This window comes from Pituophis catenifer, unplaced genomic scaffold (assembly GCF_029215685.1).
Source record: "Pituophis catenifer annectens isolate HBS135680 unplaced genomic scaffold, rPitCat1.0.hap2 SCAF_10, whole genome shotgun sequence".
Taxonomy (NCBI): Eukaryota; Metazoa; Chordata; class Lepidosauria; order Squamata; family Colubridae; genus Pituophis; species Pituophis catenifer.
Genome location: NW_027256890.1, coordinates 14,170,938 through 14,185,542, shown reverse-complemented (window position 1 = coordinate 14,185,542; position 14,605 = coordinate 14,170,938). Strand labels below are relative to the sequence as shown.

Below are 14,605 nucleotides of genomic sequence, written 5' to 3'. Positions count from 1 at the left end.
AGCCTCCTGTTCAAGCAAGAGAAGAATCTATACCAGACCAAGATATGAAGGACCACGCTGGGGGGACCGAGCATCACGGAGCATTTTATCTTTGTGGTCATTAAGCATCAACGACAACATGATGTCTTGTAATCTCATCATCATTTAATAAATTCAAAGCTCTTTATATCTTTCCCCCCCCATGAAACAGGGATATTGAATGGGGTAATACAGAGGAAAAAAAGATATTTTTAGAAGCATATTTCTGAAGCATTTCCAACCGTTTGCATCCATAAAATGGTGCTCTAGTCTGATTTATGATGGGCGATGAGTGAAATGGAGAGTTGTGCGCATCACTTTTGTGGCTGGTTCGGTTTTCCCAAGAGTTTGATCTGAACTGCTTTCCCGTCTCTCTGTAAATTGCTTTTCTGCTGTTTTTGCCTTCCTGGCCTGGCCTTTAGGCCGCTCTGGCAGACAACGAGATTTTAATGTGCTTTTTTTGGCCATTGTTCTAATTTGCCTTTATAAACCTTTTAACTTTATTTTTGACTGCTATTTGGGCACGTGTGAAGGGATGGAGATCAGAGCCTGATTGAACAAGATTGAACGATGCTATGCAATCCGGGGAAAAAAAAAAGAGATTATAAAAGCACAATCTTAACATTATAAACAGTTTAAAAATGGGGAAAGGGGCATGGACCAAACAGAATATCAACAGATAGCTGAGATCTGCATGGACAATTCAGGAATGCTAAGGCTTAGAATGAGCTAAGACTTGAAACGCCAAAAATAATTTGGAAAAAAAAAATTCAATATTTAAGAAACCAGGAAAAAAAGTCCTTGGGAGGAAATGTAAGGAAGTTGAAAGCTTATGCCACTTATATTTGCTATAAAATACAAGGGTGGCCAAAATTGTGGGAACCTTTTGGGAAAAGTGTATTTTTGAGGTTGGATGGCTAATAACACCACTTTTTCTTTTTTTGGAGTTTCAAGATAATCCTATTCCACTGCTGGAATGGCCTGGGAATAGCCCAGATCTTAACCCAATTGAAAAATCTATGGAGCCGACTAAAGAATCTTGTTAGTCAGAAGCCACCCAGCAATAAAACCCAGTTCATAGAAGCCATCATTCAATCTTGGTTTCACGTGATAACAGCCACAGAACTCAAAGACTTGGTTCACTCCATGGGAAGACATTGTAAAGCCGTAATTCATGCTAAAGTATGACACCCAACTAAGTATTAACTTGACGTGGTGATAAATTTTTGCATATCTCGTTTTTTCTACGTGTTTCACTTTCCTTCTTTATCCTGTAACTGCTATTCTAATAGCAAATCCTTCCTAAAAGTGATGGCATTACATTCTCGATTAAATTATCTTTCTATTGATATATAATTTCATGGTACTACTCCCCCCAAAAAAGTGGTGTTATTAGCTAGTTTTAGAAAATACATTTTTTCCCCCAAAAGGTTTCCACAATTTTGGCCGCTACTGTATCTGTGGTTTTGTTTTAAGCGTTGCAACACACCAGCTCCAGGAAGTATAAGTCTCATTCTTCTGTTCTTTATTTTATTTTATTTTTTCTTGGGAGCAGGTGCACAAACCCAGGATTTTGGATGAAATCCAACTTTCAGCAGAACTTGCAAAAAAATAAAAAATAAATAACAATAACAAGACACAGAACTCTTCAGAGCTATGACAAATCTGACATCCATTTGGAAGTTCTGCCCCCTAGTGGTTTATCATCAAATTACAACCAGATGGCAGAAACAATTCAGGTTGAATGGATCTTAAAAATTGTTTCACGAAGAGAATAATTCGTGCTAGAATATAACACCAATCCTCTGCAGGTTAAAGCAAAAACACCGAGCAAGGAACATGCAGCTTGCTATTGTCAGGCCACTGCATGTGTGTGAAGTTTTTTTTTTTTTTTTAAATAAATTGTATCAAAGGGAGATTTTCCAAAATGTGGCACCGTCTCTTTCATTGCCTTGGCAAATGCAAAACATTAAAAAAAAATCAGACTTAGAGCAAATGAATTTCCAACATTCAATGGTTTGGTGCTGCCAAATTTCATAGACACTGTACTGTGTCTTTTTTTTTAAAAAAAAAAAAAATTGAATGATAATATGCACACGGGTAATTAATCGGATTAGAAATCTTAACAGGGTAGAATAGGCGATCGAATCAAGAGATCTTTTGTCGACGCGGAGTGGAGAAAACATTCTAAATCTGGATTTACAGGTTTGGCGTACAATTGGGCCAAAAAGGAAGTTTGAAAGCAGCAGCGTAGCAAATACAGCCCTCCGTTAAGCAGGACCAGCCCCGGTTAGCATTTGGATGGGAGGCCAGTAGGACATCCCAGAGTTTGGCTGGATTGAAAAGTCCCCCAAAACTGGTTAGATAAAAAGAACACGAAATAAGGGAATACCACCCAATGATACAAAAATAAGGAAATAAAATGAAATATCGTGGTATAAACATTGATACATGATGAAAGATAAATATATATAGATATATGGATATATAATTACCGAAGTAGCTCTATTTTTAAAGTTCAAGCTGTAAGACTTGACCTCTCTGTATAGTTAGTTTATGTATAGTTTGTTTAAATGTCTATGTCTGTATATGTATGTTTGTTTATTAAATAAAAAATTTAAAAAAAAAGAAAAGAAAAGCCCCCCAAATCCCAGGAGCCGATAGAAAGACAAACCACTTCTGTACAGTGGCCAAAAAAGATCAGCGGAAAAATCCCGGAAGCCTTCAGGAATCTAGCTTGATTCAGTGGAGTCTTTAATTCAGAATAAAAGAGGTGGAAGGGATCTTGGAGGCCCTCTAGTCCCATCACCCTGCTCGAGCAGCCTACACCGTTGTAGAAAAATAGTTGTCCAATCTCTTCTTGAAAATGATTGATGGAGCAATCACAACTTCTGGTGGCAAGCTGTTCCACTGATTAATTGTTCTCACTGTCAGGAAATTCCTCCTTAGTTCTAAGTTGCTTCTCTCCTTGATTAGTTTCCATCCGTTGCTTCTTGTTCTGCCCTCAGGTGCTTTGGAGAATAGCTTGACTCCCTCTTCTCTGTGGCAGCCCCTGAGATATTGGAAAATTGCATCAACCTTGAAGGAGTTTTGCTTTGTGGTGCAAGAGTTGCCAAGGGGGAGGGGGGCTGCCCGCGTCTTTTCCTTTTATTCTCGGCTCAGGTGCCCGTTTGCCCCGCGTTGGAGTGAATCACGGCTCAAAAGCCGGCGAATGCCCCGGAGATGTTGCTGCCAGCCCACGAATGTATATTTTTCTCTGATTCACAACCTCCCCACCTGCTTTCCGATTTCTCACACTCGCCATGACTCACGGAGCTTTGCTGCCGAGGCAGGAGTTCTGACGTGGCTATTATTAACGGCGATATTCTTAGAAGTTTCGCTCTCAGTCTCATGCAGGGAGGATGGGGACAGAGAAAGGCGATGCCTCCTCAACTTTGGGCCATCTGGCATGGGGAGGCAGAGATGGCAGCCAGGATGCCTTGGCAAGGCAAGGGAGGAAGCTGGGCAGAGCCTGGGAATTTGCCATAGCTAACTTGCACAGGACAACTTGCCATGGCCAACTCATCATGGCCAACTCGCCATGGCCAAATCATCATGGCCAACTCGCCATGGCCAACTCATCATGGCCAATTTGCCATGGCCAACTCATCATGGCCAATTCGCCATGGACAAATAATCATGACCAAATCATCATGGCCAACTGATCACGGCCAACTCACCATGGACAAATCACCATGGCCAATTAATCATAGCCAACTCGCCATGGCCAACTCATCATGGCCAATTTGCCATGGCCAACTCATCATGGCCAATTCGCCATGGACAAATAATCATGACCAAATCATCATGGCCAACTGATCACGGCCAACTCACCATGGACAAATCACCATGGCCAATTAATCACAGCCAACTCGCCATGGCCAACTCATCATGGCCAACTCATCATGGCCAACTCATCACAGCCAATTCGCCATGGACAAATCGTCATGGCCAACTTGCCATGGGCATCTCACCATGGGCAACTGCCAAAGGAGGGACAGAATGAAATGTGAATGACAATTAAAATAATGTTAACAAGAAATTTCCTGGCAGCGAAGGGAAATTTCCTGACAGAACAATCGGTGGGATGGCCTTGCCCTCCGAAGTTATGGGCGCTCAATGACCGGAGCTTTACATGACGAGATCGGGCCTCCATTTGTATGACATCTCCTGCTTGAACAGAGCGTTGGATTAGAAGACCTCCAAGGTCCCTTCGGCTCACTTAACAACCGTGTCACTCATGGAACAAGGGCACCCATTGGCTTCCCAACCGGGGCCAGAAAAGTCGTAAAACGGGGCAAAAAGAGCCTTGATAGTACAGGGGTTTAGTGCACCCTGTTATTAACACAGCTGCCTGCAATTTCTGCTGGTTCGAATCTCTCCAAGGCTCAAGGTTGACTCAGCCTTCCATCCTTTCTAAGGTAGGTAAATTGAGGACCCAGTTTGTGGGGGCAATAAGCTGACTTTGTATAAATATACAAAAGTATGAAGGCTGTTGCTTAACGCACTGTAAGCCGCCCTGAATCTCGGAGAAGGGCAGCATATAAATCAAATTTAAAAAAAAAAGAAAAAGAGAAAGAAGGAAGGAAGGAAGGAAGGAAGGAAGGAAGGAAGGAAGGAAGGAAGGAAGGAAGGAAGGAAAAGAAAGAAAGAAGGAAAGAAAGAAAAAAAGAGAAGCTGACTTTGTATAAATATACAAAAAAAGGATGAAGGCTATTGCTTAACGCATTGTAAGCTGCCCTGAGTCTCCGGAGAAGGGCGGCATATAAATCAAATTAAAAAAAAAAGAAAAGAAAGAGAAAGAAAGAAGGAAGGAAAGAAAGAAAGAAAGAAAGAAAGAAAAAGAAAAAAAGAGAAGCTGACTTTGTATAAATATACAAAAAGGATGAAGGCTATTGCTTAACGCATTGTAAGCCGCCCTGAGTCTCCGGAGAAGGGCGGCATATAAATCAAATTAAAAAAAAAAGAAAAGAAAGAGAAAGAAAGAAGGAAGGAAGGAAGGAAAGAAAGAAAGAAAGAAAAAGAAAAAAAGAAAAAAAGAGAAGCTGACTTTGTATAAATATACAAAAAAAGGATGAAGGCTATTGCTTAACGCATTGTAAGCCGCCCTGAGTCTCCGGAGAAGGGCGGCATATAAATCAAATTTAAAAAAAAAAGAAAAGAAAGAGAAAGAAAGAAGGAAGGAAGGAAAGAAAGAAAGAAAGAAAGAAAGAAAAAGAAAAAAAGAAAAAAAGAGAAGCTGACTTTGTATAAATATACAAAAAAAGGATGAAGGCTATTGCTTAACGCATTGTAAGCCGCCCTGAGTCTCCGGAGAAGGGCGGCATATAAATCAAATTAAAAAAAAAAAAGAAAAGAAAGAGAAAGAAAGAAGGAAGGAAGGAAAGAAAGAAAGAAAGAAAGAAAGAAAAAGAAAAAAAGAAAAAAAGAGAAGCTGACTTTGTATAAATATACAAAAAAAGGATGAAGGCTATTGCTTAACGCACTGTAAGCCGCCTTGAGTCTCCGGAGAAGGGCGGCATATAAATCAAATTAAAAAAAAAAAAAAAAACTCACTCCACCAATGTCTCACTCAGCAACATAAATTCGGGGATGCATTGGGGGTCCTAACTCGAGAAGTTTTTTTTGGGGGGGTGGGTTTCAAACAGGTGCACTGTGCCTGGAAGGGGGGGGGAGAGAACCGAAGCCCCCACCTCCCCCTTGCTAGCTTCCAACTACGTGGGAGCCCAGCCCTTGCCTGGGAGCGATGGGGGTTGTAGTCCGAAGACCCCAGTAAGGAGAGCCGGGAGGGTAGGAGGAAAGGGGGGGCGGGGGCGCCGAGGGACCCGCCTGGGACCCACCCGGGGCGTGGAATCCGCTTCGGAGCCCCGCCTGGCTTGACGTGGCAGCCGCTGCAGCGAAGGCGGCTCCGTAAAAAGCAAAGCGCGCCCGGCTCGGCTCAGCTCCACATCTGGATGGCGCCGCTGCTGTTTCTGCCGCTGCTGCTGGGGCTGCTCTCGGCCGTGGCGCCGCTGCAGGTCGACCGGAGCCGCTTGCAGTGGTTGGCCCGCGGGAAGGTGGAGGTGAGCTGGGGGTCTCTCGATGCGGGCAGGGGTCCTCCTGGCCGGGGATGCGCGTCTCCAGCGGGCTTCTGCCGAGGTTGCTGCGCCTGCTGGACTGGCCCGGCCCCCTCCCCACTTCTCTCTCTTTCTCTGTCTCTCTCTCTGTGTCTCTCTCTCTGTGTCTCTCTCTCTGTGTGTGTGTGTGTGTCTCCAGGTAGTCCTCGACTTATGGCCACCACGGGATCCCACTTGCTGAACGAGGCATGGGCGAAGCGAGTTTTGTCCCTTTGTCTTGCAGTTGTTAAACGAGGAGCCCCAGCGGGCTTTCTTTTCCCCCCCCATCCCATTTTCTTTAAAAAATTTGATTTATATGCCACCTTTCTCCGGAGACTCAGGGCGGCTTACAACGCGTTAAGCAATAGCCTTCATCCTTTTTGTATATTTATACAAAGTCAGCTTCTCTTTCTTTCTTTCTTTCTTTCTTTCTTTCTTTCTTTCTTTCTTTCTTTCTTTCTTTCTTTCTTCTTTCTTTCTTTCTTTCTTTCCTTCCTTCTTTCTTTCTCTTTCTTTTCTTTTTTTTTAAATTTGATTTATATGCCGCCCTTCTCGGGAGACTCAAGGCGGCTTACAATGCGCTAAGCAATAGCCTTCATTCTTTTGTATATTTTATACAAAGTCAGCTTCTTTCTTTCTTTCTTTCTTTCTTTCTTTCTTTCTTTCTTTCTTTCTTTCTTTCTTTCTTTCTTTCTTTCTTTCTTTCTTTCTTTTCTTTTTTTTTTTAATTTGATTTATATGCCGCCCTTCTCCGGAGACTCAGGGCAGCTTACAATGTGTTAAGCAGTAGCCTTCATCCTTTTTGTATATTTATACAAAGTCAGCTTCTCTTTCTTTCTTTCTTTCTTTCTTTCTTTCTTTCTTTCTTTCTTTCTTTCTTTCTTTCTTTCTTTCTTTCTTTTTTTCTTTCTTTCTTTCCTTCCTTCCTTCTTTCTCTTTCTTTTCTTTTTTTTTTAAATTTGATGTATATGCCACCCTTCTCCGAGATTCAGGGCGGCTTACAATGCGCTAAGCAATAGCCTTCATCCTTTTGTATATTTATACAAAGTCAGCTTCTCTTTTTTTCTTTTTTTCTTTTTCTTTCTTTCTTTCTTTCTTTCCTTCCTTCCTTCTTTCTTTCTCTTTCTTTTCTTTTTTTTTTAATTTGATTTATATGCCGCCCTTCTCCGGAGACTCAGGGCGGCTTACAATGTGCTCAGCAATAGCTTTCATCCTTTTTGTATATTTATACAAAGTCAGCTTATTGCCCCCACAATCCGGGTCCTCAATTTACCTACCTTAGAAAGGATGGAAGGCTGAGTCGACCTTGAGCCTGGGGAGATTCGAACCTGCAGTAATTGCAGGCAGCTGGTCTTAATAACAGGGTGCTTTAGACCACTGTACTACCAAGGCTCTTACTTTGCTTGTCGGAAAGTTGCAAAAAGGGGTTTGCGGGGGGGGCACTGCAATCGTCGTAAATGCGAGTCAGGGTGGGGGGTTCAAGCATCCCCGAATGTCCCTGTCGCACGACCCTGGGGATGCTGCGACCGTCATAAAGTGTGACAAATGGCCGCAGGTCCCTTTTTTAAAAGAGCTGTTATGACTTCGCTAAACTCAGTTGTAAGGACTACTCGTAGGGTGCCAAGAGAAGGGCATCAGCCTTCCTGGTACCCAACTGCTGAACAGGAGCCTTCCCCAAGCTGGTGCCCCCCCCCCACAGATGCGGAGGGGCTTTCACTCCAGTTACCCCAAATAGCAGTGAGGGCAGTTATGGGGCTCAAAGCCTTTGGAGAGGGGCACCGGGTTGGAGAAGTCCGGAGTGGAAAGGTTGTAAGGGAAAACATCTGCATTGCCCAGGCAGCTGACGTGGTTTCTTTCTAACTTAATCCATTTTCAGCCCCTTAAAGGGATCAAACAAGCCAAGTTCACTGCATCAGGCGAAACAAAGTTAACCTCAACCAACTTCAGCAGGTTTGAATGGCGCTTCTAGATCTCTGACTGGCCTCTTTAAAAGTCTGTTACGTAGTAAAACACAAGGCTCGAGCGGTACAGGCTGCTAAAGGAATGGTGCAACGTTCGTTTAGTCACTGTTCGAAAGTTACGACGGCAGTGAAAAAAGTGACCTAGGCCCGAGGCTTGGCAATTGACTTGTATTTATGACGGTTGCGGCATCCCAAGGTCACGCAGTCCCCTTCTGCGACCTTCCGACAAGGGGGAAGCTGGGTTCACTTAACAAATTGTGTTACTCGCTTAACAGAGGTAGTGATTCGCTGAACAACTTCGGTGAGAAAGGTTGTAAAATGGGGGGCAAAACTCACTTAACGATGGGACGTCTCACTTAACAGTGGAAATTTTGGGCTCAATGGCGGTCGTAGGTTCGAGGACCATGGGTATTGTGGTGCAGGCTCCAGTCCCCTACTCAAGCCTTAGAAACTCCCAGGCTGACGTGGCCCACTTACCAGATGGGGGTGTCGTGGTGGAGGAAATGGGTGGAGGGAGCTGTTGGGTGAAACCCCCCCCTCTCTCTCTCACACACACACACACACATACAAGGGGGAGGGGGCTCTGCGTTTGGAGGCAGGCTATCTCTAAGTCAACTTTCCCTCCTGGCTTGAGCCTTGAAGAAAAACACAATAAATCAATTACATGCCAATTGCATAATTCCCTCAAGGGACTTCTGGAAATTGCAGCAATTATATTGCTGTTGTTATTGAAGAGTTGTTGATCTCGTGGCTGCATTGTTTCAGGCCGGGTTAAACGGTTGCAAGGCTTGCAAAGGCAATGGCCCCACCCAACCTTTGGGGCACCAAGGTACCGCTTCCGTGGAGAGAGGTCTTTCTGCAGACCGGAAGGGACGTGGTTTCGTGGGCTACCTGTGTCTCCAGGGATGGGGCTTCGCTTGTTTGCGTCGTCCTGTTTATGCTGTGGCCCGGTCCACAGAGTTTCTGGCATGCCGTGGCCCGGTCCACATTGGGAACCCCCAGGGGTGAAATCCAGCAAGTTCTGGCCAGTTCTGGAGAACCAGTAGTGAACATTTTGAGAACTGGCAAATGCCACCTCTGGCTGGCCCCAGAGTGGGGTGGGAATGGAGATTTTGCAAATTTCCAAAGATTAAAATACACAGTACAAAAAGAAACATAATACACAAAAAAAAGCAAGGAAAAAAAAACAGACGGACACAGACACACAAAAACAAAAAATATAAACACCCAAAAACAAACATATCAAAATTTCAATACTAAGATTAAAATACACAGTACAAACATATCAAAATTTCAATACTAATAACAACTTTTCTGCATCGGTACCTCTAGCCTATTTAACCTCTTTACACAAATTCTACTTCTAAATATCTGTATCTTAAAACTTACATCTTTATCTAAATGATCTTGACTTCTATTTACAATTTGACTCAACTCTCTCTCTTCTAGTTGTGTCTTCCCACTAATAGCATCTGTTAATAGGCTGGCTATGAGTCATGATGGAAAATGAAACTGTTGAAGAGAGAAAGATTGGAGGTTGAAAGATGGCATCGTTATGTATGTTTAAATAATATGATGATTGGCAGTAGAAAATTGACGTATTAAAATACTGAAAACCAAATAATGAAGGACTACGGCTTAATATAAATATGGATTAATTCTAGGATAAGTAATGGTGACCTGACTAGAAGCTAGAATAGAGATAGAAATAAGAAATAGGGGGAATATTAGCATATATATATATATATATATATATATATATATATATATATATATATATATATATATATATATATGCTAATATTCCCCCTATTTCTTATTTCTATCTCTATTCTAGCTTCTAGTTAGGTCACCATTACTTATCCTAGAGTTAATCCACGTTTATATAGAATATAAGCAATAATTAGATGGAATGTTTAGTGGTTAAAACTATTACTATGTATGTTTAAATAATATTACCATTGGCATTAACTATTTTAAAACGAACAAGTATATTAATACTAGAATAGAATAGAATTCTTTATTGGCCAAGTGTGATTGGACACACAAGGAATTTGTCTTGGTACATATGCTCTCAGTGTACATAAAAGAAGAGATACGTTCATCGAGAATCATAAGATACAACATTTAATGATAGTCATAGGATTATATATGTTTGATTAATGTAACAAATATTAAACATAACAAAGGAACGTGGTGGCTCAGTGACTAAGACGCTGAGCTTGTCGATCGAAAGGTTGGCAGTTCAGCGGTTCGAATCCCTAGTGCCGTGTAACGGGGTGAGCTCCCGTGACTTGTCCCAGCTTCTGCCAACCTAGCGGTTCGAAAGCAGGTAAAAAAATGCAAGTAGAAAAATAGGGACCACCTTTGGTGGGAAGGGAACAGCTAGGAGGCAGCCTAATCTCTTCATTTCGGTGGGATGGCCACCTTGGTCGCACGAAAAGTAACCCAACCAGTTGAACGGGACTGTCCCTCTCCCGTAGCATTAGAAACACGTTTTTGATAGTGCTCTTTCTCTCTCTCTCTCTCCTCCCCCACCCCAGAGCTGCGGAGGATGACGTTTGAACCGCCTGCCAGAGGTAAGCAATGTGTGATCTTGATTCTATCCTCTGTTTATGCAGCCTAGGATTATTGCATTGGCCTTTTTGGCAGCTGCAGCACAAGGCTGGCTCAGATTTAAGTGATTGTCCAGTAGGACAAATCTCAAAACTGCCTGCATTTCCAGAGCGTCAGTTCCCAACGAGGCTCCTAGGTTTCTTTCTGGGCGCTGGGAGTAGAAGCTGAGCTTTTCTCCCTCCTGTTTCTCCATCCACACCCACAGCAGAGCCTCCAGCGACCAACCTGTCTCCTCTAACGGCTGATTCTTCCTTTATTCTAGGTGAAGGCCTTTATCGACGAAGACCTGCCTTTGTAGTATCCTTTGCTGAGGTTTCATCCAGGCTCACCTTCTGTTGGGTTCATCCGCTACCTGGACTCTGCCGTCCTTCCCGATTTGAGGGTTGCTGAGTCTCAAGCCAGAGTCCCTCCTTGAATGGAATAGGATAAGTTGCCACAGCCAACTCGCCATGGCCAACTCGCTGTGGCCAACTCACCATGTCCAATTTGCCATGGTCAACTCGCTGTGGCCAACTCACCATGTCCAATTTGCCATGGTCAACTCGCTGTGGCCAACTCGCCATGTCCAATTTGCCATGGTCAACTCGCTGTGGCCAACTCACCATGTCCAATTTGCCATGGTCAACTTGCTGCGGCCAACTCGCCATGTCCAATTTGCCATGGTCAACTCGCTGTGGCCAACTCACCATGTCCAATTTGCCATGGTCAACTTGCTGCGGCCAACTCACCATGTCCAATTTGCCATGGTCAACTCGCTGTGGCCAACTCACCATGTCCAATTTGCCATGGTCAACTCGCTGTGGCCAACTCGCCATGTCCAATTTGCCATGGTCAACTCGCTGTGGCCAACTCGCCATGTCCAATTTGCCATGGTCAACTCGCTGTGGCCAACTCGCCATGTCCAATTTGCCATGGTCAACTTGCTGCGGCCAAGTTGCCATGGCCAAGTTGCCATGGCCAACTCATCACAGTCAACTCGCCATATCCCCTGTTGTAGACGGAGCCCATGTGGGGGGGGGCACCAGGGGTGAAATGCTCCCGGATTGGACTGGATCGCCCGATCCGGTAGCAATTTTTCCCTGTGATTTGGCGATTCAGTAGCGATCGCCGCCTGGGTGTCATTACTTCCTGGTTTTAACCGGGAAGTAATGTTTTTTTACCTTCTGCGCATGCACAGAAGGTTTTGCACATGCGCAGAAGGTGTACAGATGCGCAGAGCGTGTGCTTCCAAACCAGTAAGGAAGGTAAGTAGATTTCACCCCTTGATGGGTCCAGTTTGTGCAAAAACAGAAGCCACGGAGATCCCGAATTCCAGCACATGCAGGGAACCAAATCACGACACGCGCATGGCGGGGTGTCCCCCTCCAGCAGCCGATACGGCTCCTTAACGCACCACCTTAGCCACAACATGGACCTGAAATACCTGGCTGGAGCGGACCCCGAACTCATCCTGCTCAACATTCAGTTTGAAGAGCTCCAGGTGAGAGGGAATTATTTTGTCATCTTTTGCCTTTCTTCTATTATCAGTCACGAGGCTTTGAACAGTCCGACGTTTAGCTTAGCAAAGTTTGTGCCCTGCGGCCATCAGCTGTTTATGTAGCTTCTACGTTACAGATCAGCATAGATTTAACTCCGAGGTTTCACAGGGTCGGAAGGGGGTCTTGTAGGTCATCTAGTCTAACCCCCCCACCCAAGCAGGAGACCTTATGTTCTGACCTGAGAAAGTAAACAGCAGAAACTTAGTCCCGGTAAAACCTCTTTTATTCAAACGGCTGTGAAATTATTATCATTCCCAATCCGGCAGGCTTCTCAAACAGTCTTTCAGGGGAATGTTTATAAACACCCACCTTATCTCCCTTGGAATGCTGCCAGAGAACTAACTGCCACACGCAGGGCAAGGCCAAACTTAGCACAGAGTCAAACAGAGCTTTTCCACAGCTTTTACTGACCAGATGGAACGAATTGCTTCCTGCAAAAGCTCACGTCCCGTTCGAGGGGCCAATCATGACGGGAGGGGCCAATCATCTCCAAGCCTTACTTCCAAGTTGACCCTGTTTTTCTTAATTGTTCCTGTCTCCTGGCAGTTCTGCGCATACGCACACTGGGGACAGGCTCACACTGTTCTTCTGCCTCGCTGATGTCAGACTCTGGAGGCTGCACATAACTATTAGATGGCCGTGGCCCCCTCTCTGCCTCCGATGCAGAGCCCTCGTCCGAGCTTTCCCCAGCCCCCAGGACTGGCCCAAGTTTCTCCCCAACCTCTTCACTGTCCAACTCTGCTGGCCGCTGTCGGGCTACTAATTTCTGACAAGATGGCAGCCCAGTCTCTTCTGGAAAACTTCCAGGGATGAAGTTGGCTTAACATCCAGCTGTCTTGCTGTAGTTGCGGCCAGAGGATGCTAGTCCCTATGATTTGCCTTTAATTTACAGAGAATCCCATTGAGTGAGATGACCCGGGACGAGATAAATCAACTGATACAAGAATTGGGGTTCTACCGGAAAGAAACACCAGATTCTCCTGTTCCCGACGCCTACCAGATGGCACCTGCCAATTCGTTGCCACCGGATGTGGAAGCCATGAGAAGACACCGGAAGGAGAAAAAGGGGGCAGGGGGCTCAGACCTATAGAATTCGGTGTGCTCTGTTGGTGTTTGTTGAGGGGTGTCTCTTGGGAAGAAGGGGAAGTTTCGGGGCATTCAAAATATTTAGATAATCTTTTGAGGTTCACTCACCGTTGAATTGTGCTTCCAGAGAGATTTAATATTCAAAGATGCAAAAGGCTGCCAATTAAGGGGAAGAACGTGCTCCCATCAGGAAGAGAAACGTGCAAAATAAAAAGACAGCCACACACAAACGCCACCCCAGGCCTGCTACAGACGGTCCTTGACTTACGACCGCAGCGGAGACTTGGAAAAACCGTGGGAAGGTTGCGAACGGGGAGACCGTACGAACTTGAGGGACGCCGGACTCTTGTCAAGCGGCAAGCCGGTCACCGACCGCAACCATAAATCGCGGCGCTGGGATGATTACACAAGTCGGGGTTTTTTTTTCAGCGCCACCGAAACGAACGGTCGTTAAGTCAAGGACAGCCTGTAACAGAGAGAGAACGCAGTTCTCTTTAACAAGATTGACCAGACGAAGCCTCGAGCGATTCTTCCCTTCCTTCTCAAGACTGGCATTCTTGCACCAGGCAAGGTGCCACTTGCGTGGCCAGCACTCCCCCCCTCCAGCTGTGCCTCACCTGTGTAGGACCGGATGAAGCCTTCTGCAGAAAGCTGTTGCTGCCGGAGGTGGATGGACACGTCCTATCAGGCTGGGGGTGCGCAGCCTGGTTGTGGGGAGCAGGTCGGCAGACCCCGACTGGTTTAGGATAGTAACAATAAAGTTGCCCTTTGTCCACCAGCAGAAGCCTCTGCCTCTTGTGTGTTGTTGGGTTTTTTTGGCAGACTTTCAACGAGGGAAAATTCCCTGCCAAACTTTACCGGTTGGACACGAGCACAATCGCGAGGGTGCGCCAAAGGTGCGGTGTGTTTTTTTTTTTCTCAAGAGGCCACTGGACTTTCTGGTTGTTTTCTCTTGGAAGACGTTTCGCTTCTGCTCTGAGAAGCTTCTTTGGCTCTGAGACAGGAGGAGGAGAAGCGAAACGTCTTCCAAGAAAAAAAACAACAGAAAGTCCAGTGGTCTCCTAAAAAAAAAAACACCACCACACCACTTTTGGGACAACTGTGACCTGGATGACTGGAGAATCTCGGTAGACATTTAGCTATGAGGAGGAGGATTGTGGGGTCCTTGGTACTCTCTGAGCGTGGTTGTTTTCTTCAAGACGTTTCATGACCCAAACTCGGTAACGTCATCAGGGCTAGAAGAGAATTGGGA

The 14,605-nt window shown here is 45.0% G+C and overlaps 1 protein-coding gene across 1 annotated transcript; it reads left to right on the top strand.

Moving 5' to 3' along the window:
* The first annotated feature begins 5,978 nt into the window (after positions 1–5,978).
* Positions 5,979–14,113, top strand: SELENOM (selenoprotein M). The gene is made up of 5 exons (XM_070950865.1): positions 5,979–6,119; positions 10,657–10,692; positions 10,992–11,026; positions 12,131–12,209; positions 13,160–14,113. Exons 1-5 carry the CDS (start codon positions 6,012–6,014, stop codon positions 13,355–13,357), a joined length of 456 nt encoding a protein of 151 aa, XP_070806966.1. The 5' UTR covers positions 5,979–6,011; the 3' UTR covers positions 13,358–14,113.
* The last annotated feature ends 492 nt before the right edge of the window (positions 14,114–14,605 follow it).